The sequence below is a fragment of the Ambystoma mexicanum genome, chromosome 13 (genome assembly GCF_040938575.1).
Source record: "Ambystoma mexicanum isolate Mex_15411 chromosome 13, UKY_AmexF1_1, whole genome shotgun sequence".
NCBI lineage: Eukaryota > Metazoa > Chordata > Amphibia > Caudata > Ambystomatidae > Ambystoma > Ambystoma mexicanum.
In genome coordinates this window covers 385,222,245-385,249,349 of record NC_090938.1, presented here as the reverse complement: position 1 = coordinate 385,249,349, position 27,105 = coordinate 385,222,245, and the positions used below count along the sequence as shown (strand labels likewise).

The window sequence follows — 27,105 nt, the reverse complement described above, 5'->3', positions numbered from 1 at the left end:
CTACTACTAGCTCCTTAAGCGTTGAGAACCACACTTGGGATTTCCACAGTGGCGCTACTACCAACAGCTCCGCTTTCTCCCTCCGGCACTTCGCCAGTACTCTGCTCAGCATCATAAAGGGGGGAAAAATGTAGCGAGGACCTCCGCTCCATACCTGAAGGAACGCGTCCGTCCCCAGAGCTCCCGGGTCTAGCCTCCAGCTGAAGTAAGACGCCGTCTGAGCGTTCAACCGAGATGCGAAGAGGTCTATGTGTATCGGGCCCCACCTCTCGCTCATCCTCTGAAATATTGCTGGATCCAGTCTCCAATCGCTGGAATCCCTGAGGTAGCGCGAGTTCCAATCCGCTACTATATTCAGTGTTCCTGGAAGGTACTCTGCTGTGACAGATGTCTCTGACTGCAGGCAAAAATGCCAGAAGTCCTTCGCTAACTCGGCTAGCATCTAGGATTTGGTACCCCCTAGATGGTTTATATACCCTACTGCCGATATGTAGTCCATCTTCAATAGGACACACAATCTCATCTTCCCTTTCGTGAAGGCTCTGATCGCAAACGATCCTGCTAGTAGCTCGAGACAGTATATGTGGAGTCGCAGCTCTTCCTCGCTCCACTTCCCCCCTGTCTGTAGGTCTCCGCACCTTGCACCCCAGCCCAGCCGGCTGGCGTCGGATTCTATGACTAGATCCGGATGGTCTCCGAAAATGGCACGCCCATTCCAGGTGTCCATATTCCTCAACCACCATTCCAGCTCGGTCTTGGACTCTGGGTCTAAAGGTACTGCTTGATGATACCTCAAGCCTTGCTGCAGATGTCTGATCTTTACCCTTTGTAGAGCTTGATAGTGCAATGGTCCTGGAAATATGGCTTGAATGGAAGCTGCTAACAGCCCCACTATTCTTGCCAGTGCTCTGAGGGAAACTACTTCTCTTGCCAGGCAGCCTCTTAGTTCTCTCTTGATATCGCGGATCTTCCGAGCTGGAAGCTCTAGCGTCGCTTTCCTGGTGTCCAATATGAAGCCCAGGAAATCTAGCCTCTGTGCTGGTTCCGTATCCAGGGGTGGACTGGCCTATAGGAAACTCTGGAGATTTCCCAGTGGGCCTCTACACCCTGGGCCTCTTCTGTGTGGTATTTCCAAATTTTCTCATAGAAAAAGCATTGTGTTTGCTGAAAATGTGTCATATGGGGCCACTTTGAACATTATTTCCAGGGCCTCTTTTGGTCGCCAGTAATTATTTCCAGGGCCTCTTTTAGTTCCCAGTCCACCCCTGTCCGTATCTGACTTCTCTATGTTCGTTAGGAACCCTAAGGACGCTAGCAAGCCATGGACCCATCTCGTCTGATATCTGAGGGTCTCTCGGTCTTCTGCTAGTAGCAGAAGGTCGTCTAGGTAGATGATTAATCTTATCCCTTTCTATCTTATTGCCGCTGCCACCAGTTTCATCAGCTTGGTGAAGGCCCAGGGAGCTGATGCAAGCCCAAAGGGCATGGTCTCGAATCGCCAAGGCCGCCCTTTCCAGCGAAAAGCCAGGAAATTCCTAAACTCTTCCGCTACTGGAATCGTCAGGTAAGCATCCTTCAGATCCAGCCTCGCCAGCCAATCTTTCTCTCTGAGCGAGTCTCGGAGCTGGTGGATGCCCTCCATCTTGAAATGTCGGTACACCACCCAGCTGTTCAGTTCCTTTAAATTTATCACAGGTCGGACCTTCTCCTTCCTGTGCACTAAGAACATATTGCTTATAAAACTGGGGTCTCCCAGACACTTCTCTATGGCGTTCTTCTTCGCCAGTTGCAGCAGTTCGTGGTCTAACAGTTCCTGCTCTGCGCGCTCTAGTCACTGCTGATGAGGCCTGCGTTCTTGCACGGGCTGTTCTATGAATTCTAGGTGAAGACCTAGTATCGTTTGCAGCACCCAGGCGTCGCTGGAAAGCGCGTGCCAGTTTACCCAGAACATACCAGTTCTTCCCCCTACTGGAGGGTAATGCGTTGCTCTCACCTTGTGTGAGTCCTTGGCCACGGCCTGCTCCTCTCCCTCTGTGACCTCTTTGAAATTGCCCTCTGGTTGGGAAGAAGGAGTCCTGCTGCCTATTCTCCCAGTATTGGGCTCTGGGATTCTGGGGTCTTCGTCCTCCCTAGTTACGACCAGCCGAACGACCCCTGTGGTGGCTGGTCCCGGCAAAAACACGGTTTGGGAAGATCTTACGAATCGAAGCTTGGGCTTTCTCTAGCGACGTGTAAGTGCCGACGAAGCGGCCCATCTCCTTGCCGAAGGTTTCACCTAAGAGGAGTCCTTGTGCTGCCTCTCCTGCCTCGTAAGAGGCTAAGTCACTGAGTTTTGTGTCTATCTTCAGCAAAAGGCCTCTCCGGCGTTCTGAAGCGATGGCACAGTTCGCATTACCTAGGAGGCACAGTGCTCTCTGCGCCCAACCTGCCAGGGCGTCGGGGTCCACTTCTTCTCCCGTGTCTCTCGCCCTCTCTGCCAAGTCCATGATTTTCGTGAGCGGGCACGCTAGATCGAGAACCTTCTCCTGGCAGCTTCGCCAAGATCTATCGATGCCCTTACGGGGGTCCTTACTGGATTTTGAAACAAAGGTGAGCATCTTGGGATCCAGTTCCGGAGTCTCGGCCACCTTACCTGGGAGGTCTGGTCTAGGACATTCTGCGCGAAGGCGCTGTCGGACTTCTTTGTCCAATGCTTTCCTCAGTCTCTTAGTCATGTACTGGGCTACCCTTGGTGATGGTTGCCAGTCTGAAGATCTTGGATTTCGGATACTGTCCGGATCAAACATATCCTCCTCCACCTCATCGAGGTGTTTTCTTTGCGGATTCTCTTCCCTCCGCTGGGTCTTACTTCCTCCTCCTCCCTTAACTCGTCTTCGTCCTGGGAGGGATGGTCTCCTTCCTCTGGCTCTTCTTCCGAGCCTGGGTTTTCCTCTACATCATCTTCGGCCCCTGGAGTGGGGGTTGTGAGGTCTGGCACAGTCTGACTCTGCAAGTATGCTTATCGGAGCTTTGCAAAGGCGTCGACGACCTCCGGGGCCTTTTCTTTTGACCCATCTCGTGGGCCCTGGGGGTCGCAAGAGGCTTTTCTCTTTCGGGCATTGGTACTCCCCTTCGACCCTGCTTCTGAGGGTTCTTTGGGCGTGCGCTCTGTCCAAGTGGTGCTGTCTGTGGGCTGGTGTAGAATTGCTTCTAGGGACTCCAGCCTGTCCTGTAGGGGTTTCACCCCTAGAGCCACTGCATCTATGAGTGAACTTCCTAGATCCAGCGACTGCTCCTCCTCGCTCCACTCGAAGTCCGATATTCTTGGAGGGTGCTTTGTGCCTGTTATACCTGTCACGGTGTCTTTGCATGCCCTTCACCCTGTAGGTGCTTAGATACCTATGGATGTATCTGCTTGCGTACCTGTCTACCAGGTCTTTATATTCTTTAATGATATCTATATTTTCTTTGTTCTTTTTTTATTTTTTTTTATTTTTTTTTTAGTGGCTGCACCGGACTGAATTGTGCTTAATTGTGCCTGCAGCAGGCCTTTGTCAAGATGTGCCTTTAAGCGTGGAGGGCACTGTGTTTTGGTCAAGGCTTCTGCCTTGTTTCAGCCTTGCCAGGCTCCAGCACTTCCTCGTGCTGTGAGAATCCAACACACGAGTCCTGAAGCGGGCTTGTCACCGGAGCAATGACGCTCCCTTCTATCGCGGATTGGCGTGGCTGAGCCAGTTATCCGCTCTTGAAGATTAATCAATTCACCGCCGGACCCGGCTTCGCGACGAAAAGCTCCGCTCCGCGTCACAGAAAACAATGCAACGTGGAAGCGGGCTTCGCCTTGATCCCGTCCCTCCCAAAGGAAGGGGTCGCTTCCACTTGCGGCTGGCTCCGACCCGCGAAGGAGAGGGGGAGTGCTTCGCTGCCCGGCTGCTCTCCTCTTTTTGCAGAGGAACTGCGAGCTTCTGCTCCCATACGGCCCTGCGAGCCGTACTACTCCCCGCGGCGCCGTAAAACCCCTAAGGTGCCCGACATAAGGCACAGGGTGTGCGCGCTGCGGGGTCCGCCCGCACGAACGGGCTGTTACACTACACGCGCGCCCCTAACGCTGCATTTTACTCTGGCGCTTCGTATGCGGCGAACTGTTAAATTCTTAATGCGCCTAACACGCTCTACGGAACCTTATACTACGCGGCGCTGACACAATGTATGATACAATAAACTATTTTCTCTAATCTTGAAATCTATAACTCTCAATCACTCCATACATAGAGAGGTAGACAGAATGGTACTTATCTGCTTGAAGAGCAGTAAAAGAAGAGGAGGAGCTCAGGGACAGGAAGTGGTCATAGCTGAGCATGGAGGATATGGACTACAGAGACTATGGGGATTGTAGTTTCAAAGCAAGAAAAGTCTGTTTAGACATTTTTTCCTGTTTATGGTTGATTTTATTGGTTTGTTGAAACTGCTGAGGAGTAGTAAATTAAAGAAGGTGGAGCATAATGCTCGCCTCCAGTCTTGTCATAGAATCCCCGTTGCGTGATTGGAGGTGTTAAGACAGGCATGATGGTGATACACCTGTCTCTTGCACCTCCATTTATGCTGGAAAATGAGCTCCAAGGAGAAAACAATTCCCTGTCTATTTTACACTCGCAGTTAGACTGCGGCTGGGTAACAGAACTCAATTTCCCAGCATGGAGTAGGTTAAGTCTCTTCCTGTTGTATGGCCAGATTTATGTTGATTCCTGAAGTTAGTCTTGTTGCTTGTGTCAAGTGCCTTCTGGCTATGCTTGCGTGGGGTTCTAGGCTTCACTCCCCAACAGGTATCATATATGTTTATGCTTTTTCTCATTATCTACAGGACCTGGACAGGACAGGTACGCGACTTGTTTTCTTGCATGCAAAGGCCTTCAGGCTTTCTCGCACTCCTTGGGTTATGTGCTTGCTGGGTATTGGATTTAGCTTCCCAGCGTGCAACACATGTGCTCGAGTTTTTCATTACTTTCTTTGTTATTTTTGAATTATATAGTGGGCTTCACTTCCCAGCAATTATGAAATGTGTCAGGCTTTTGGTAATGCTCGGTCTAGATACTGGACTTCTTTCCCCATAATGCACCTCATCTAGTTAATTGTACATTAGAACCCTGGGTGGATGAATAACACTTTCCCCTCGGTTAATTTGCAGGGTATAAGATCTGGTATGGTTTTGGAGTTTTCTTGGACCCCGCAAATTTGACCTTTTCTTTCTTTTTCTTTGAATGCAGTGCACTAACAGTGCTTCACCGCCCCCTCTAGTGGCCTAATTTAAAAAACTATTCCCTACAAATGTCATCCTTTTTTCGTTTGTTACTTGAAATCAGTGAAAAAAATAATTCACTATGAATAAGCATAATTTATTTTGTTGCCATGTTATTTGTCATGGTTTTTTAAAAATAAAATATTCTACATAGAATACTTAAATCCCCAAAAAAACCATACTATAATAATGCTCCGGTTTGCAGAGCACGCGGCCCGATTCTTCGTTCTACGTGACACTCGACGCCACGTTCGACGCTCTTCTCCGCCCTCACGTATGATAAAATCCATGCACATGTCCCTCAGCGGCAAAGCCTGTGCAGGCCAAGGGCACGGTGTTGTGCGCCACAGGTCCACAGAGCACACTGCCCGATTTTTCGTTCTACACAACGTTTGATACCACGTTCGACGCTCTTCTCTGAACTCACGTACGATAAAATCCACACACCCGACTCTCTGCGGCAAAGCCTGCACAGGCCAAGGACACAGTGTTGTGCTCCGCAGGTCCGCAGTGCACGCTGCCCGATTCTTTGTTCTACATGACGTTTGGCGCCACGTTGAACGTGCTTCTCCGCCCTCATGTATGATAAAATCCATGCACCCGACGCTCTGCAGCAAAGCCTGCGCAGGCAAAGGGCGTGGTGTTGTGCTCCACAGGTCCACAGAGCATGCTGTCCGATTCTTCGTTCTACACGATGCTTGATGCCACATTCAACGCTCTTCTCTGACCTCACATACAATAAAATCCACACACCCGACCCTCTGCAGCAAAGCCGGCACAGGCCAAGGGCGCAGTGTTGTGCTCCGCAGGTCGGCAGAGCACACTTCCCGTTTCTTCATTCTACACAACACTTGACGCCATGTTCAACGCTCTTCTCCGCCCTCCCGTACGATAAAATCCGCACCCCGACCCTCTGCAGCAAAGTCTGCACAGGCCAAGGGCGCAGTGTTGTGCTCCGCAGGTGTCAGGCATGCAGAATGGAGACCCCACACTCGTTGTTTCAGCTGGCTAAAATGGACGCACCTCATCCGCCCACCGGACTCACACGGACGTGCACCCGCTTCACCGTGAAAGTGGCAATCGCACTCTCTCTCTCAGCATAGAAACTGCATTGTCCCCATATTTCACCATCCCCACCACCTCCTTCCTGCCCTCCATCCTACCCCGAGAGTATACCTTAATCTCTGACTGCCCCTAATAGCTCACCGAATACACCCAATCCCTGCCCCACTGAACCCTGCCTGCCTCCACCCAGCAACCCACGCTTCTCGGGCCACAGCCCCGACATTAGTCTTCCTATATTCATGCAACTACGCAACTACAGACTTGGCACTAGAACCCCACTAGGCCGCACGCAACTAACACAACGCCTCTCTGCCAGCAGCCCCAACATCAGCGACCCGGAATCAATGCAACCACAGCATCGTCTCTAGAACCCTACCAGGCCACATGCACTAAATACAACTCCACTCTGCCCGCAGCCCCTATTTCAACTGCCAGTAAGCCATGCAACTATGCAACTGTAGAATCAGCTCTAGAACCACACTAGGCTGCATGCAACTAACACAACGCCGCTCTGCCCGCAGCCCCAACATCAGCCACCCAGTATCTATGCAATCATGCAACCTCAGAATCGGCTCTAGATTCTCCCCACGCTGCACACAACAATCACAATGTTGTACGAATAGAAGCAACCTGACCCTGATGCACGCACAGCCCTCAAGCCTGGCCGCTAGACCACCCCTGCCCATGGAAAATTCCTGCTTGCCTACTGTAATTACCTATATGCACTACCCCAATGCGTATATGCCTCTTATAACCACTTGTCCGCCTACTACCAATGCCTACTTGCCCAAGGCCAGTGCCTTAACCAATTCTACTGTTGACATAACATTCTACGTCCTGCACAATGCCATGCCTGTAGGCCCAATGGTAACAGACCCATTGCCACTGTCATGACCCGCCCATTGTTTGTGTGCCCTCTGACAATGCCCGCATGCCCACACAGTCCATCTATACGCCCACTGCCTGTGCGCCCCCATCCAGCATGGACACCCAGCCTCTCCACCCACCTCCAACCACTGATCACAGGGAATCAGCTGCCCCCAAGAGCCCCTCACTCAAACTAGCCCTCATCAACGCTCGAACCCTGCCAGCCACGCTCTCAACATCCTCGACCTCCTAACAGCCAACAACCTTGATGCAATAGCAATCACAGAAACCTGGCTCCACGTGGCCGCAGAACCTGCTCTTTCCCTTGCTGTACCACCAGGTTACACCATGCACAGGAGTGACAGACTGTATTCCAAAGGAGGTGGAGTAGCCATTATCAGCAAAGACCACCTATGCTTCAACAACCTTGACATCCTCTCACTAAAAATACCCATATCCCCATCCAATACTATCACTGCCCACCTAGTCTACTGGCCTCCTGGCCCCATCCTCACCTTTGAGGAAGACCTTCTTCAAATCTTACAAGATAACATCAAACCGTCCTCAAAAATACTCCTCTTGTGCCACCTGAACCTAGGCCTCAATGACCCCAATGACACATCAGGCACTTCTCTCGCCAACTCATTATCAACAGTCGGCTTTAGTCACAGCATCCACAGCCCCACACACAATAAAGGATGCTCCTTAGACTGGATAGCGGACCTAAACTGCCACATCGCCATCACGTCAAATACCCCATGCCCATGGTCAGACCACCATATCATTGTGTTCACCATCCCCACCGGTCGACAATCCAAAGCTCCCACCATCATGATGCCCCTCTACCTAGCCTGCAGAACAGGCAAGCTTGCTAAAAAAAACCGCCTGCATTATCTACAAGCCCTTAACCCAGTTATCCGAACCAGTCTTGTCACAAATAATCTGGTAGACCTATATACTAGAACTCGAGCTAATGCTATCGAAATGATCGACCCATTAACTCCTAAAAAAGCCAAACCTCTAGCACATTCCAACTCCTGGTTTACCCAGGACCTCTCTGAACTCAAAGCAAAAAAGAGACAATCTGAAATCTCCTGGAGAAACCTGCCCTCCAACACCCTCAAACAAGAATTCTTGATCATATTCAATCAATATAAAAATGCAATCATCCAAGCCAAAGCCAATACGTTTAATTCCAGAATAGCTAACACGACATCTAATAGCATAGAATTATTCTCCATCCTCAAGGAACTTTAGGCCCCAATCTCCCTGTCATCCCGCTCTCCAAAGATTGTGTATGGTGCGACAGCAGCCAGAGTGCCATTTTAAACAAAATCTGCCTACTCCAAAACAAAATCATCATCAAACAAGCACCCATAACCACTCAAAACAACCCACCTCGACCAACACCGGCCCCAAGGACATCCACTCTGCCCCACCCTATAACCCTCCGCTATTCAAATTCAATATAATCTCTGACCAAGACACCCTAAACATCCTGAAAAGCCTCAAGCCCTCAAAATGCAAAGGCGACATATGCCCAGCCCCCCTCATCAAAGATTGCGCTGAAACATTGGCCCTGTTTATCACGCCAGTCATATATTCCTCCTTCACCTCAAACGTTGTACCCACAAGCCACAACAAAGCATGGGTCGTACGGCTCTTAAAATAAAAAAACAACCCTTGATCCAATATCCCCCAATAACTACTGCCCCATCACAACTGTCACTTTCCTGTTAAAAATACTTGATAGAGCAGATACGTCCAAATACAGCAATCCCTAGAAACAAACCAGATATTCGGAATCCACCAATCCCATTTCCGCCTCAGGCACGGAACCGAATCTGCCCTCCTTGATTTAAAAAATCAGATGGGTGACATCAGGGATAAGGGTAAACTTGCCCTCTTGCTGCTACTAGACCTGTCAGCAGCATTTGACTTTGTTGACATAGCATACTCTGCCGACACCTCACCCAAGCAGCATCCTTCTCACCAGAAGCAACATCATGGATAGCCTCCTTCTTAGAAGTAAGAAGAATGAAGGCCTTCTCTGAGAATGCTAGTGCAACACCTTCACCAATAAATTGCGGGGTTCCCCAAGGCTCATGTTTTTTCCCCACACTCACACGAAGCCCCTCTTCGACCTCCTGGACTCCCTTGATATTCCATATATAAATTATGCAGACGATACCCAAATTCTCCTCCCCCTCAGTGGCACCTACTCAGAAGATGCGATCACGCTAAACTCAACCTTCACCATTATTCAAGCATGGATGGCCTCCCATTGCCTCTGCTTGGACGATGACAAAATAGAACTCCTTATCATAGGACACCCAACAGCTCTAAACAAATTGAACCCTGACTACTCGACCTTCATCATCAATGGTATCCCAATCCCAGTCTCACCCTCAGTAAAAGCCTGGGAGTCTATCTAGGTGCCTCTCTAACACTTACCAGACAGGTCAACGCCATCGCCTCCTCAGCTGCATACACCACCAAACTCCTCAATGCCTCGTGATCCTTCTTATCGCCAGACAGCTGCCTGACGAGCACTCGCGCCGTGGTGGCTGCTAGATTAGACCATTGTAATGCTCTATTTGCCGGCACCTGATCCCGCAATCTAAAAAAACTGCAAGTCATACAAAATAATGCCCTTAGACTGCCCTCAACCTCCCCAAACAGAAAACATATCGGCTGCCGCAGGAATGTACACTGGCTCTCTATCCGGGAAAGAATTCTCTTCAAGACCCTACCATTACCCAGATGCATCTCCAAATCAGCGCCGCCCTATCTGTCTCAAAGATTCTCCAAACCGCAATCAACAAGGCCCATCAGAACACCCTATGCTCAAAGACTAGTTCAACCCACCTTCAAACATGCCAAAGTTGGTGGCTCATGTTTCCCAGTTATTGCAGCCAAGCAATGGAACTCCCTCCCACTCAATCTCAGATCAGAATGCTCATACTGGGCTTTCCCCAAAGCCCTCAAAACCTGGCTCTTCAATTAACTTGAATAACTTTAGCCTCCCACCACTACCTAACCCTTGCAGAAATGTGTATGCATTGTGTATACTTTATGACTGTATGCAACAATGTAACCACTGCAACAATGTAACCTCCTTCTGTGCCTTATTGGCTTCATGTAACCTGTTGTCCACAGTGCCCTGATGCCTGAGGGCTTGCCGGCGCTATACAAAGGCAAAACTAAATAAATAATAAAAGAACATATTTTTTAATTACATTTTTTCTGTTTGGTCATGGTTTCGAATAGCTTTATAGACCTCATCCATGGCCTGTACTGCCGTTATGGACCCTCATACCTCGTTAAAGGCCCTTGCTGTGTTCAGGCTTTTAACTCAGTCTTCAAAGCCCATAACTCACGGTAGGCCCTCAGACAAGGTCTCTAAAGCTATATTAAATCCTCTGCAATCAGGTTTTTGCCCTATGCATGGAACAGAAACTGCAGTATTATCCATATGGGGCGACAACCTTAAACAGACATAGAATGGTGGTTTTACCTTGCTGGTTATGCTAGACTTACCAGCCGCATTTGATATGGTGGAGCATGACACTCAGATCGCCCGTTTAGAAAATCATGTTATGATTTAAAGGTCATTGGCCAGATGGTTTAAATCCTTCTTGGTTGTGGTGTAAATTCAGCCCCAGGACATAAGTAAACCGCTCCAGGTCAAGCTGGGTCCAAAGGTGCAGAAATATGGAAAGAGAACTGTTGAATGGCAGAGACAAGGCCAGCATTGCATTCTCAACTGCCAAACATACAAATATTGATTTCAGGAAGATACAAATTAAGTGTGGCCTGTATTTGAAAGACTAGACCAAAAAAGCCTAAGGCCTAGTTCCAACTACATGGGTCCCATAGCTGAAAATGTTGCTTTCCTACAACCGAGCTGCAATGGAGAAATGCATGCATTCTGCAGCTTGGAACCATGAACAGTGTTCAGATGAAACTCCATTGCCAGAGTTATTCCAATATAGTTTAACAATTTAAAGATGGATATTGATGGCATGGTGTAGGAGAAAAACGAATATTGTGTCATGTAAGATATTGATGCAGGCATCATGTATAAAGAAAGAAAAATGCAACAAATTAAAAAGCACCATTTCTGATCATCAGAACTGACTTCAGGCTCTGTTTGCACATGAAAACCTCCCCTAGCAGATTGAAAGGGCAAGCACTGTCTATCCCCTCTATCTGGAAATCTCTTTGCCAGCTCACAGAGCCAGGAATGGGAGGGAGCTTGTGCCTGGGAAGAGTTTTAGTGGGGTGAGATGTCCACCAATGAGTAAATAAAACTGCAGATAATAGATTGTGGCCTTTGTAAAATCCTCAGAGTTAAAAATTCAATTAATGGTAAGGTTCTCGGTTGATGGCAATTGACATGTTACAGGAGAATGTCACTAGAGTCAGAGGTTGTAGTTATCCCCTTTTCTCACTATAAGGACACAGATGGTCAATCATCTCTGGGAGAAAGAATGTTAAGTGTTTTATTGCAGACCAAGTCGACAGCGAGCAATTTGCTAAGTATACATCTAAGTTTTGGGAACAGGTATATGTTATTTAATTGAAGTTGAAAGTATGCATCCCAGTATATACCACATAGGTTTATATGGGAAATCATATTTCATCCATTATTTTGGGACTGTGACACCTACTGAGTTGGTTCAAATATCCCTGGATAGCTTATGAAAATGACCATCTGATGATACAACTCCTCTAAAAACAGGAGTCAGAGTTATAAACTAAAATGTGATTGCAGCTTCCCAGAATAAATTACAGATAGGAGATTAGTTTATGGAATCAAATAACTGTCTATAAAATCTCATGATGCTAATGTTTAATTTTTTGAAAAAATTACAACCATCAGCTATTCGCATCAGCAAGCACGTGTCAATGCCACAGTGCATTGAAACCGGCATGATCAAACCAATTCAGAAATATATGGTTTGTGACACTTGTCTGTAAATTGAAGAAAAGTGTCATGTTGACGATTTTTAAGTTCATATCTGAGTTGGTCAGAAATGTTATTTCAGACCGTTGGAGCCACAACTCCCAGAGATGGAGCCTAGAAACCTAAGGACCAATTAGAAGAAAGGGGCTAGGCATTGTGTAGCAGGAAAAACAATAGATGGCCAATCAGGAGTATCAACCAATGAACCGGCACCTCATAATTTAGATATTTTGGAGTGTGGTTAGGAGATTTTAAATGTAGAGGCACAGTGGGAAAAAGAGGAAAGTAATTAAAGGAGAAGAACCACAATTTCAAGGGAGACAGAAGGAGGTGGACAAGACAAGGAGAAATTTGGAGTGCACCAGGAGAGAAGCAGAGGATGGACTACCTATGATCAGAGACCAGGAGAGGCAAACAGAGGGATAGATGCTGGAGGCCATCCATAACTGAATCTGGAGAGGCAGTATAACCAGGTTGCTATGCTTCCCATGAGATGACCGAGGAGGCCTGATGACTTTTCCCTGAGCATAGACCCAGAGTGTTTTAAAGTAAGTACATGAGACAAACCACTGGTGGGGATCTGTTTGAATGAATATCTTTCCCTTAATAATGGGTTGGGCATCTAGAGTAGATCCCTAGCATTTCTTATTAATTAATAATGTAATTAATTCCCACAATGTCAACGGATACTGGGGAGAGCATGGGGAAATTCAAAATCTTCAAGATCTTTCCAAGTGCGAATAATGCTATAGTCGTTAATGTAATTGGTGATTACCTACTAACCTTTTAGCCAACTCCAAAATCCCCTAGAGGAAAGGGGTGCATTTAAATTCTAAATGGTTTAACAATCCCTGAACCCTGTACCAAAGCACAGGGGTGATAAATCATAGCTGAACCCCTGGGCTTGTGCTGGGCAGAAAAGTGTCTTGCCGGTTTAACAATTGAAATAACTGATTTAAAAGCACTCTCTCTACTGAAATTGACAAAGGGACTCCAAATTAAAGACATTTTTCACTGCATAGTGGTAAAAGAAAAGGGTGCAATAAATGGGAACATAATTTTGTTAAATAATGGTTGTGCAAGTACATTGCTATAAATGAAGAGTGTGCAGGGAGGTCAGAAATAAAGAATGCTCCGCATGTCAAATTAATTTTTACTCACATATACGTGCTACAGGTATTTAAGTGAAACCACTTCCCAAATATATTGTTAAATATCATTGTCATGTTATGTTATAAGGTGTTGTATTGATTAGGATTATATTAGGATTATATTAGGGGAAATGTTGTAAATTACTCAACCATCTCAAGCATTCTCTAGACTTCTGTTTCTTTTTACATGTGACCAGTGCAATTTGACATCAGAAATGAAAACTACACATGTTGTTGTGATAGAACACAAACTGGGTCATTATCTGTCCTCAAGACAATGTATGTCACGTGGAATATGAACTATGTTTTCATGCCTATGCTTGCTGATGACACCCAGATATACTTAAATCTAGTTGACAGTATTGCGAAAATTGGTGTATTGGTGGATTGTCTGGATGAACTGGAAGCTTGGATCCTGGACAGGGCTTTTCAGCTCATTCCCAATAAAACTGAAGTGCTTTGTATGGGACCCAGGTCCAAATTCTATTCTCTTGACAACTTACCATCAGCTCCAATGCTTTTTGATATCCCTAGGGGATAGATTACACCTGTAAACTAAAACCCTCTGACAGGTTCTAAAAGCCACCTTTTTAAAACTTCTGCTTTTATTCTGACCGCCACCATTCATTGACCCTGAGTATCTGCCGAGAATAGGCTGGTCCTTGATAAATTCCAAAATACCCTATTATAATTCTCTCTATGTGGTTAGACCAGCCTACCAGATCAAAATGTTTTAAAAAAAAGAAAATCGAGTGGTTCATTTGTTTTTCCATTTGTCTCACCACGATCCTACTTCTGCCTTGCGTTGATTGCTTCATTGGCTTCCAGTGGCAGACGGATTTCAAAATCCTCTGTCTCACTTGTAAATATCTTCACAATCGGGCACCTATGCATTAGCAGACCAGAATTAACTGCTATTTTCCTTCAAAAACTTTATATACGAAAGATAAGATGTTGTTAGTCATCCCACCTTCAAGTTTTGTGCATAGAGGAGACCAGTGCTTTGCGATCGTCACTCCAAGATTATGGAACTACCTACTGCAGAGTATTCACAAGATTGACAGCTTCCTGCATTTTTAAGAAAGCAATCAAGGCCTGGCTGTTCTGTTAGACAGATGTTTTTGGGCTCATGGCGTTACCATGGGGGTAGTACTGGTTGTGCATTGTATTTTGTTTGTGTTTTTATGCAATTTAGTTTGTCTGTGGCTCATTATAAATTCCTTGCACGAATCATAAATGTGTTAGATTTGTCCCATGATTTGAATGAGGTACTTTTCTGTCTCTACCAAGTTGTTTTCTTCTTCAAACCATCCCTTCTGTCTCCTCCTCTAAGCCTTAGGCCTCAGCATTCTCCAAACTTTCTTTGTTTTTTTTTTTAAATATTGGTTTGTCACAACTCACTTCTGTTTGTTGACTATGTGACCGGCTCTCAGTGTCAGAATATCTCGGAGAGCCCACAATCCTGCCCCTTTCTCATCCTGTCACCCTTGATCCGACCTAAATGATCATGGATTGGCATTTCTTCTCCTCTCTCTCTGGCCAGCGTGTTCCCCATTGAGTGTCCCCCGCCCGCCTACCATTGTTTGCCCATATTTGGAATACATCAGGGTTCAATTCCTCAACCAAACTCTTCTGAGGCTAGTAAGTAAAAACTACTGAAGTGGGGGAAAGAAGGGCTGAGGACACTTAGAAACATCTGAGACTATGAATGACTATAATTACAGAGGAATTACTGGGTCCGGTGATTCAGATTTTGAGACTATTCATTCCAGACAATTATTTATTGATTACTTTTTTTTTTCAACCCAAGGAGAAGCCATCTGGCTTCTTTGATTGCCACGTTCCCAAACCAAGGAGGCAATATTTTGTTATTTATCTAAGTTCAACCCATTTATCATGTTTCTTACATTTAAAATACCTTTTTAATTACCATCTAGGTCTATGCATCTAAGTGTCCCTACACAGTTTCCACTCAGGAGTTAAACTGGCACAAAGCTAGATACTGAAACAATGTCTTCCTAGTGACCATCATTTCATCTTGTGAGATAAGTGAGCTGCATGCTCTCCCGGCTGAGGAGCATTATGCTGTTTTTAAATTTAAAATGTAATTTGAAATCACGATTCCTTTATTGCTCAAAGTATTATTTACACCAGCAAATCTGTATTTTCTTTGCCAAACCCCTCATGGAATGCAGAAATGTGTCTACATTTATATTTGGATGAATCAAAAAAGATTAGACAGTCTTCTAATGTTTTTTTTTTACAAGGTGGTGGTAGGGCCACTCGGATGAAAGAAGCAGCAAATGATTCATCAGCTGGCTGTATAGTTGCTTATATCTGTAAAGGTCCCTCACTTCAGGTTTTCTTCCATTCAAAGTAAATATGTTCTTACACTGCAAGGGCCAAAGGAGCCACTTTTTATAGGCATGTATACATAAAGGTGATATAGTATTAATCTGCCATCTTAGCTTCCCATCACATAACACTATGAGTTGGAACCCAATGCTCAGTGTGGCCGGACCTACTGAAAACATTTTGTCTAAATCATTTCAGATGTTGGGCTACCAACTCTGCCTGAACTTCATGCTTGGTAAACTGCCTATTCTTTGGAATGATGGTGATGGGAGATAAGGATACGTAAAAATGTCCCATTGTAATTACTCATCCAACCCTCTTTCACCCCTAAATTCCTCCAGACCATAGTGTCCGCTCTCAGAAAGAGAAGAGAACTGATGGGCGCCCCCGGGGAGAAGAGAACAACGCCTGGGAGTGGGCAGTGCCATTAATTTCAGGCTTCTAAATTTAGACCTTTAAGCTCTCAAAGTTGTAGAAGACATGCTCTTGCACCATCGATTTGCACCCGGGAAAGGGCGCTCAGCCAATCAGGTGACTGGAACTGTGGGCAAGAACACACTTTGTAATGCCCACTGCTTCCAGCAACCCTAAGCCCTACCAAGATGGTGGTGCCATTTTGATTGGGGGGAGGCAACAGAGAGTCTCTTCCTTTTGCCTCCTCACAGCGCTACCCAAAAAACAAACCTTACCCTTTCCCTACCCGCCCTCCCTCCCTACCCACTTACCTGCTGGAGTGGAGCTTTGTGCTCTGGTACCCACGCTCTTCCCATCCGCGGCCTCCACCATAGAAATGGATTGAAGGCAGCCATCTTGTTATTATTTTATTACAGGAGATTGGGCTCACACAATAAAGACGAAGCCTCCTGTGAAAAAATAAGCCAATTGCTCCCCGGAGGAACCCGTCTTGTTGGGGGTGGCATGGCCCCTAATGGTCCACAGCCCTCGCGAGGACCTCTCATTTCTCTGGCCTGCCTAGGCTCTGGCTGGCGGGCTGTTACCAGCTATGTCCACCCCCTGACATGAGGTGACTGCTATATTGCTCTGAGAGCAGGGAATGCATGCTATGATACAGAAAGACATAGCAGCTGTATGTGGGCCGGTGTCTTATAGTCTAGATACCTAGTGAGATGAAAAATAAATATTTTCATGTTTATAGATGGATGCAAGGATGTAGGGAGGATTACAGGTAGGTATATTGGGAGCATTTGGATGGAGGTGTGCATTATTGGGTGATTTACTAGTTGAGAAAAACAGATTACGATGGAGGAGTGTTGAAGCAAGAAAAGGATGATTTTGGGGGAGAATTTGATTCTTGGCAAAAGCAGTACATTTTATATGATTTTAATAAGGTGGCTATTATTGTATGTTATTATTTTCATGTTTTGTTCTTCTCCTCCGGTTGGGCAGACAGTGGTATTGACTGCTGTAAAGGTGCAGAAGTACGAGTCTGACACAGCAGGGGCATGTTGGTTGGCAAAGACTTTTATTATAAAAGTAAAGAAAAGGAAAAACCTATCTCACCCTATTTCTATGAAGGGTTGCCCAACCTCAACAAAAACACTACGGAATCTGCCAGGATGTCTTGTAAAAATGTAAGTCCACCGTCCTGTGTCCAGACCTATTTCTGTCACTTACACGAAACTAACTAAAGAAAAACTGGGTGTGTTCTTGATCCAGAAGGAGGTTTCTCTTGTTCTGGTCTTGTTTTGGATGTAGGCCTTTAAAGTTCAGTTTGTGGTGTTAAAACACAATGATTTACTCGTTAAACACAGTTCCAAGTATCGATTCCCAAACATAGTGTTAAGTCTGGTTCACTATCTTGCCAGACATAACGTTATTACTGTTTTCCTTGCAAAACCTATCTTCCTTGTATTATGGGGTAAAGTCTATTCCCTTTTTTTATCTTCTTCCCACTCAAAACTGTAGTGCCAAGTCTGGTGCACTATCTTGCCAGACTTTAATATGGAACTCAGATTTCCAGGCAATGTCTCCACTTCCACATGGGTCACAGATCCCATTGCCTAGTTTCAGGATCTCCCAGACTTGTTTTGTAACATCTTTCTCTCCTGTGTGGGTCCCAGGGCCCCTTATACTCGCTCTCAGGCTCTCTCTGACTTACTCTGTGACTCAGCCCCTGGACTATAGGTTTCTTTCGTCTTGTATAGGTCTGTGGCCCCTGTGCTTTGCTTTAATGAGCCTTGCCCAGCTTTATATGGGTCCTATACCCTGGTGTGTTTCTTTTGCAGGTTCTCTACCCCAATTTCATTCAACATCCAACTGAACAGACCTGGTGTACTCTCCTGCCAGGTACTGTTACACATAGTTTTTTTTTAAACAGTTTGTTTCACTCTCTCTCTCTTTTTGCTTTCATCAGGGTCACAGACTCTCTTACCTCTGTCTTGCCTCTGTTTCTTTTAGGACCCTGACCCATGTACTTTAGCTTTGTCTCTGCGGTTCACTTGGGTCCCAGACCCCCTTATACTGGCTTTCCAGGGCACTTGGTTTACTCTCCTGCCAAGTGTCCACTGATGTGGTATATGTCAGTGTCCTTATATGTCCCCTAGGGTCGTTGACCCATATATCATCATCATCAACTTTAGATTGTGTTGAGTCCCTTTCCCTCTTGAGGCTCCCCTTTTTCGGTCTCCAGCCCCTCTCATGGATCCAAGTAGGACCCATACCTTGTTTTCAGGTTCCCGCTGTGTGGCATGCGGCTCGGGCTTCTTGGATTCTCTGAGTGAGCTGTGGTTCTTTCTCTCTCTTCTGGCGCTGAGGTCTGCTTCGCTGCTTCAGCGAATGGAGCTGCACAGCTTCTCTCCAGGCGGCGTCCCAAGTCTTCCGCAGAGTTGTCTTATGCTTGCTTTCTTGTGGTCTTCCAGTTCTTGGCAACACCCTTAGAGACGGCAACTTTTCACCACCGGCGTTCCCAGCTTCACTTTCTTTCTGTGGTTCTCAGTCTGCAGCATTCAAACTTCCCTCTCGGTTCCTTAGGGCAACCTTGATCAATGGCATAATCATTCTTCTAATGTGTACTTTGGGCAATCAATAGGCAGTATCCAAGAACTAGACTATTTGTGTTGGTTTCCAGATGTATTCTTCATTGCTCCATCCTTCCTCCTCCTCATAGTACTGAACCGATGATCATTAAAGAGTTCAGTGGCACCCTTCTTCATCTCAGTATTTTCATGGGACTTGGTTTCCTAAACTCTACACAGGTAGACAGAGGTGTGGGGGACCACAGGGTACTGAGTGGGGTGCAAGGAAGGAGGGAACACAAGGGAGGGAGAGGAATACTGCGTTCTCCCAAGGTGATCATCACTGGTCCCATGGAGGGCTTCCCTCCCCATGAGATCCACACGCTGAGTTCCATCCCCAGGTGGACTATCAGGTAGCGACCTCACCTCCCTGCCCTCATGGAAAGGAGCCTCCCCCATGGAAGCAGTGGCAATACCCTGGGATTCGTCACACTGCTCAGAGAATTTACTAACATGTTTGCTTTTCTCTTTCTTTAACAGTTCTGGCAAGATGAGGAGTATATAAAAGATTGGTGTAAAAACAACAATGTCTGCAGGTACAATATGTCTGCTCTCCCAGGTGATTTTAAAGACAGTTGTCTACAATGTCACCAGAGAATGTCTAGCAAACCTCATTCTTCACCTCCAGTTCACAGTATCTAAAGATATGTTTTGTAGTGACTCCAGTACAGTCTATCAGTTGTCTCCAGTACTCGACATTTATCACTGTGTGACATAACTAGAAACTGCTATAATCTAGGAGATCTGTGGATTGGCACAACAATAAAACGCACATTCCATCCAATATTGGATGGCTCAGAGGACATTGTCTGTCACCACTAAAGCTGGATGGACTTAGGGACTAGACAAAGGGTTACCCATAAGGCTGAATGACTCAGGGTATTGGCACAGGGATACAGAGCCTGCCACCATTAGGGCTGGATTAACACATTAATGCAAAAAGACTACCGTTGAATTGATAGGTGCAGTGGCATGTGACTGGAGATCAATAGGACAGTATGGCCTAGAGGAATTATTAAAGTGAGAAACAGCCTGTTATCAGTAATGGATGGGTTCTAGGGATTGGCATAGAGATAAAGAGTATATCAGCTCTGTCACCGAATGGTTCAGACAATGCAGAACTTGGGTTCCTGGTATCAGAATAGAGATTAAAAGATACAGAAGCTGTCCCCTCCGAAGATGGGTTCTGGGTGTTAGCAGGGATAATACAGGGCCTGTCATCGATAATAATGGATGGGTCGGCATTACAGAGCCTGTGGTCTTAGCATTGGCATAGGGATTCAATGATTCAGAATCTGTCCCTTAAGCGGTTGACAGGTTTTGTGGTTTGGCACTGCAATTCAAAACATGTCCCCTCCTGAGATGGATCTTGGGATTTACCCAGTGATGGCAAACTGCTCAATATCAGGACAGGAAAGACTCAGAAGATTAGCACCGGGGTATGGCGCGGGGTGTAGGGGCATGTACATGCATCGTCTCTAAGTTTGCCTGAGCCACCAGCTAACATGTGTGCCCCGTTAATTTGTGTTATTGTGTTTCCCCTTAGACTCGGAGAGCCCAGCGACTTTGGTGGTATTGTCTCATTTCTCTGCTCAGCTGATGCCTCCTACATCACTGGTGAGACCATCGTCGCCGCTGGAGGGTACTCCACCCGCCTCTGAAGATCAGCACATATTTGAGAAGCTCTAGCCTGCACACAGTTAGACCATCTGAGGGAAAATGTAACACATTCCGGCTCCTGCTTCTGAAAGCCCACAGTGTACACTTATTCACATACAATGCTGATGTGTGAACTTACTCTGATCCCAGTTTAGCCCTACAGGCGACCATGCCTCTTTAGAATCAACCTTTGTGTTTCTTTCCAGAGTTAGATGGCTTGCGTCATCGACGTAATACATTAGAAGGTGTCTCGTCATAAAGTACAATTAAGGATGTCTCCTGGTCAATATAATAAACCGGGGGATATTTCGGCATTGGAGAAAGCTTTGTCCTCGCTATAATGCACTTTTGGATGCTTTGCCATAGATAAAACAAGTTGGACCATGCCACAGGTCAATTTGCTAAATCTGAAGATACCCATTGTTAATATGATACATTAAAATGTCTCATAAGCCGTACAATAAACAGCCATACAATACAAATGCACGATAGCTCGAATGTCAAGGGTTGTGTATTTTGGTTTGGTGGTAGTAAAATTACAACAAATGTGTGCACTTATTTGTAAGAGTACATCACTCAGCTGCTGATTAAATAACTGCGTGTGTTTGCTCTGCTGTATCTGTAAAGGCATTCTAAAAAAGTTCTGGCAACGCTAGGGGTCTGGCTTTTAAAATGTGTAAGGTGAAGTTCCTACAGTTGCAAATCAAGATATATCCGCTTTGCCAATACTTGCTATTGTAGATTTGAATTTCACGGAATTGCCGACGCGTGTGAAAGGGGTCTCTGCACTCAGCAGGTGGGATTCTAACCCAGCGATTTGAACACAAGACACCTAATTTTGCTTCATACCAGATTCATCAGTCATGTGATATTAATGACATTGAGTTATGTTGTGTTATGCTATGTTTTAAGAAAGGCTCAGCACAAGCCGAAACACGTGTCAAATAAAAAGGGCTCTCCCATGAGAGATTTGTGACTTACAACCAGTTTGTACTTATTCTTGGCTAAATTTGTGTGGCACAGTCACTGTGTGAAATCCTTACCTACATTTGTCTAAAACCTCAGAGGAGGGGTAGTGGTTCCTCCGAACACCTTTTTCACACAGACGTGACACGTGAGATTTACAACAATATGAAAAGGGCGCGAGGCCTTTGAGGTTGACCCCAAACAACTACCCAACTACAGTAGTATATTCATAAAGCAACATTACCTATATTTACTACACCCAAAAATACCTTTTTGTACAATTCAACATTTCAAAATGTAATTTTCAAAAAGGTAGCAGGCGCCCCTCTCCAGAAAGAAAGTGGGAAAAAAAACATAGAACAGGTTATCATGCCATGTTCTTTCTGGAGTGGGGCGCCTGCTACCTTTTTTGAAAATGTTCGCAAGAAACTTGGGGTTGGTCACCCTGAGTTACCTGGGGGAACCCAGACGTGGACTCCCTGCTCACTGTGCTCAGAGAGGCACAGCTCCACCTCACTGATGAGGCCCAAAAAGGCTGAAACACATGCATGGGGTTCCTGTTGGTACTCTTGTTCAGACGGGGATTGCCATAGCGTTTCGGTGCTGGACTGCCCATGTGCGCAGGACAAAGATTGATATGCAAATATACATTTCCCATCTTTGAAAGGTACAGTGAGCAAAAAGCGATGGCTGCAAACTCTCAAAGTGGATAAAAACCACAGAACAGGTTATCATGCCATGTTCTTTCTGGAGAGCGGCACCTGCTACCTTTTTTGAAAATTTCAAAATGTAAACATTATTTTTTCATTTAGCGCACAATATTATGGAATGTACCAAGCACAAACCATCATTGTACACCTCAAATTATCTGTTAAGTGCAATTCTTCATGCAGACTGAGACACACCAGGAGCTAATTGCAAAACAACCTCTTACCAAACAGTAAGTGCACTGTATTTATTTCTCTAATATTACCATTCATTATATAAACATTTCTCATAAGCAAATATCACTATTTTTTATTTTGACAGAAATGGCCAACACTCTTGAGTGGCCAGAAGAAAACTTTCCCGCAGAAGAAATGAGTGATTATGACATCTCTAATGGCAAACAATACATCTTTCAACATAAACAAATAATATAATTTATGCAGAGCTTATTGAAATAATAATAGATTTTCTTATAGTACATAGTTTACAAGAAGAAACTACAGCACAGATTAATTATGGAGAATCCCAGCAAACAGAAAGATAAATCCAGTCCCCAACTGTCAAGAATGAAATTATGACATTGGGCCTCATTACAAGGTTTGCGCTCCGGTAATAACGGTACCGGCTAGGCAATACCGGCATCCAATACTGGGCCATTGTATTAGCTACTCATCACTGATGAGGCCCAACAAGGCCGAAACATGTTTGGGGATGCTTGCGGACTCGCGCAGAAGGGATGTGACCTAGCAGTTTGGGCTGGACTGCCCCTTTTGGGGTGGTGCCAAGCCTGATTTGCATATGGTCTTTCCCCTTCTGTAATGGCTTGGCAGGCGAAGAACGATGGTCTGGAGGGTTGCCCAGAGCAATGCCAGTGGTTAAGATTCATTCTAAACCTTCCAACCATCACCTCTTTGTTTTTCCATCGTATTAGGACCCTAGATACCGGTACTACCAGCATCGACAGGGACCCGCTGTGGCCGTGCACCACCATACCGGTGTGCGCGCGAGCACGCGGGCGCCGTGCCAGTAACACCGGCATGCCGCAAGGAAGAGGACATTATGAGTAGCACGGACATGCAAATACCAGTAAGAAGGGCCACCACGATGCCGGCAATACTGGCATCGCGGATTGCCCGTTAACAGCAATCTGCTGTGTTCCCAACTGCTACAGGTGCACACAATCAGCACAGGTGGAGGCAATGGAGTCCGGGCCAGCACAAAAGGAGCACATCCACACACCACACCCTCCCCACACCAAAATGATCCCACTTGCTTTTGCGATTTTGGGGCTGGAGGGCATGCCTGCACTGCTACTCCAGGAGCAGCAACTAGAACAGGCACTACGGGGGAGACGCAGGGGGAGAAGGAGGGTGAGACAGGCCCAGCAAGTCCCACCAGTGCAGGCAGATGTTCCACATAGGCAGCCACCAATCCCTCGCAACAGGGCAATTCCATTCAACCTAACCCCTGTGCAGATACACACCCTGTACCGCCTGGACGGGGACACCATCACCTCCATTGTGGACATGATACACAACGACATAGTCAGCCTGATAGAAATCCGCACTTTCATCCCCCCCTCAACTGAAGGTAGTGTCTGTGCTCCACTTCCTGGCCACAGGCACCTACCAGCACACAGTTGGGCAGCTGCATGGCATATTACAACCTTGTTTTTCATGCATTCTGAACCAAGTAATGGACGCCCTCCTGAAGCATGCAAGGGACTACATATCTCTACCACGGACTGCCCAGGAGGTAAATGACACAAAAGTTGATTTCCATGCACTGGCAGGCATACCTAATTCCATCGGTGCCCTCGACTGCACCCATGTGGAATTGGTGGTCCCTCATGCCATGGAGGTGGTGTACCGCAATCGTAAGCTATACCACTCCATTAATGTGCAGATGGTATGTGACTCCAGCAAGATGATCACACATTGCTGTGCCGATACCCCGGATCAACTTATGATGCAATGGTGCTGCGGAACTCCACGCTACCCCGCTACATGGAGCGACATGCTGCACGACGTGTCTGGCTGCTGGGTAAGTCAGCTGACAGGCCCATGTTAGTGAAATGGGGGGGAAGAGATGCATACACCACCTGGGTGAGTCTGGGGGGGAGAGATGCACATACCACCTGGGTGAGTCTGGGGGGGAGACATGCATATACCACCTGGGTGAGTCTGGGGGGGCACATATGCATATACCACCTGGGTGAGTCTGGGGGGGAGAGATGCATATACCACCTGAATAAGTCTGGGGGGGAGGGATGCATATACCACCTGGGTGAGTCTGGTGGGTGGGAGATGCATATACCAACTGTGTGTTCCTGTGGTGGTGACTGTACACTGTCCATACTGCAAAACACTATGCCCCTAAACATCCCAACCTGAACATGGCACTGATTATGTCATCCACCTTCCTCTGGTGGCACACCACTAGCAAGCAGCCCACACTCCTCATCATGTCCACTGCATATCATCAGAACGTACCCTCAACAACACAATTCAGCAACATGCAGTCAGTAAGCAAAATATACTTGACTGCATCAAAGCACCACACAGGTCATGCATCCATAAGTGCGCATGGATAAATCCCACCCAGGGAATCCACTGATTGTCACTGGCCCTCCACCACAGTAGCGCTGCATGCCAGCATGGCCAAATGAACAGATGAATGACAGTGCAATGACAAACCTGTGACAAGACTGCTAGTAGACCTACCTACCAAGTAGTCAACATCACCTATATGAGTGTGATTTGAGTGGAAGGCATCCACAGTACATGAGTATCACCATGCAAGTTGACACCCTGCATCATCATAGGAACGCAAGCCCACACTTAAGTACCATACCACCAAACACATTGTAGCATATTCACATGTGTGCAGACGTCCCGGGACATGTGCATGGCATCATCAGATAGTTGCAAGCACGAGAGTGCAAAGTACATGTGACATGGTGGACATTAGCCTAAAGTACCAAGCATTGGCCAACATCACATTTGTCACATCACCTGGCACACATCCCTCACTGGTGCCTACATCATGGTCCCTCTCACACCATCTGGTTGAGTGGTGAGTCCGATGCGAAGGACCCTCAGTCCTGTATGTCACGCATGCCCTCCACCATGTCCTGGCCAAGTCAGCAATAGGCCAGTCCATTGCGCATATGTGTGGGCAATGCCTGCCATCAGAGATATCCTGCGTACCAACATGAACAATGAACAGGCTAAGTACAGGTGTCATAGAATAAATACCCGCACTCATACCTTGCTGTGCTCCCATGCAGGTGATGCAGGCTATCCCCTGAAGCCGTGGCTCCTCACCCCTGTCAGGAATCCACAGAACAGGCGCAAAGAGGACTACAATCAGGCTCATACCCATGTTGTGATTGAGCAGACCTTTGGCCTATTGAAGGCACGGTTCCGCTGCCTCAGCAGGTCTAGTGGCGCACTCCTCTACGGGCCTGAGTATGTGGCAAAGATCATCATTGTCTGTGCCATGCTGCACAACATGTGCATCTGGTGGAAAGTACCTCTGAAACCTGACATTGACGAGCAAGCACCGGGAGAGGATGAGAATGAGGAGATAGAAGATGTAGCACATCGGCCAGGTCGCGATGCACCAGATGGACGTGCTGTGCGCCAATCAGTGATAGACGGTTATTACTGAGACATTGGGATGCAGAGGGTGCAATGAATGCTGTACTCTGGGCACTTGGATGGTGTGCATATGGACACAGGGTGTGGGGGTAGATGGGCACTGTGCACTGTCATGCATTGAATAAACACACGCCAAAGAAACCAAATGTCCACTCACACCCCTCCCCCAACACCCCCACACACCTCCTCACCCCCAAAACCCCCACACACCACTTCCCCCTGCTGTATGGAGTTTTGTCTGTGGTGCCCTGTGTGGTGTGCTGGGGGGTGGCCTGGGGGCTCTGTGTATGTGCACCTTCTCCATACAGGTTGTTGTCCCTGTGTGAGTGCTCCTCAACGTGGCACTCTCCCTCGGCATCACTATGGGGCGCTGAGGCAGCTGTCTCCCCGATGGAGCTGGTGGCGGTCGACAGTGTCCCGTCTGCCTCTGCTTCCACTACAGTGGACACGTCCTGTGTTGCAGTCTCCTCATGTGGTGTCTCGGGTGCTGTTTGGCTGTCCTGTGGCTTGGCCTGTGTTGATGGTGGAGCTTTGTGTGGCGGGTTGGGCATCGGAATGGCCATCGATGTTGATGCCCTGGTGCCATCATCCCAGGGCATGGATTTTTTAACAGGTGTCCTGGCCTGTGCCGCTGCAACCTGTCCATCACTGTCAGCAACCATGCCTTTAGGGGACCAAGAGAGGCAAGACATCAGTGATGGTAGTACGTGCTTCATGCATACATTGGTGTTAGTGCAGTTATTCCCATTTTATGCATTGAATTCTTGTAGTTGTGGCGGACATGGTGCTTCCAATAGGGGGGTTATATTGGCATAGGTTGGGTTCTCACATTTCTGCAGTTGTGTCTGCTGTGGGGCCTACCGTTGTTTTGTGGTTTGCGTGCTGTGTGACACATGCAGTTTTGCTGTGAGTAGGGTGTCTATTGGGTGGAATGGGCATGCAGCATGCATGTTAATGTGACAGTGGTTGGGCCACCATCTGGACAGGGATATGTCCATGTGTGTATGATAGGTCATGCATTGCCTTACTTCACTATAACATTAGTTGGCCTACATCATGCTTTGGTTATCTATGGTTTGTGGGGACACTCACCTTCGTCTGCCAATGACGGTACTCCCAACTCACCATTTCCGAATCCTTTGATTCCCTCCATGTTTATGGTTGTGCCCCAAGTCTCTTCCCACCTGGTGAGTTTGGTAGGAGAGTGGTCGCCGCCGGCTGTTGCCAGCCCCTGACTGCGGTTGGCCGACAATATATTTTTGACACGGAGGCGTATATCGTCCCACCGCTTCTTTACATCTTTGACAGTGCGGGTGGTGGTGCCGACCGCACTGACCTTCCTGGCCACTTCCTCCCATATTTCCTTCTTGCGGATTTGGGTTTAGACGTCTCA

General features: G+C 46.8%; 1 protein-coding gene across 4 annotated transcripts in view; it reads left to right on the top strand.

Annotated features, from left to right (window-relative positions):
• LOC138521242 (dehydrogenase/reductase SDR family member 4-like) overlaps positions 1 to 21,359 on the top strand; it is a 390,652-nt gene extending 369,293 nt beyond the window's left edge. For 2 of the 4 annotated variants that reach the window (XM_069633935.1, XM_069633937.1), the window contains 2 exons: positions 19,198 to 19,253; positions 20,264 to 21,359. In XM_069633935.1, coding sequence (XP_069490036.1) covers positions 19,198 to 19,253; positions 20,264 to 20,378 — 171 coding nt within the window. In that variant the 3' untranslated portion in view covers positions 20,379 to 21,359. The remainder of the gene's footprint in view (positions 1 to 19,197; positions 19,254 to 20,263) is intronic. The other 2 variants (XM_069633934.1, XM_069633936.1) reach the window with 2 other exon arrangements.
• The last annotated feature ends 5,746 nt before the right edge of the window (positions 21,360 to 27,105 follow it).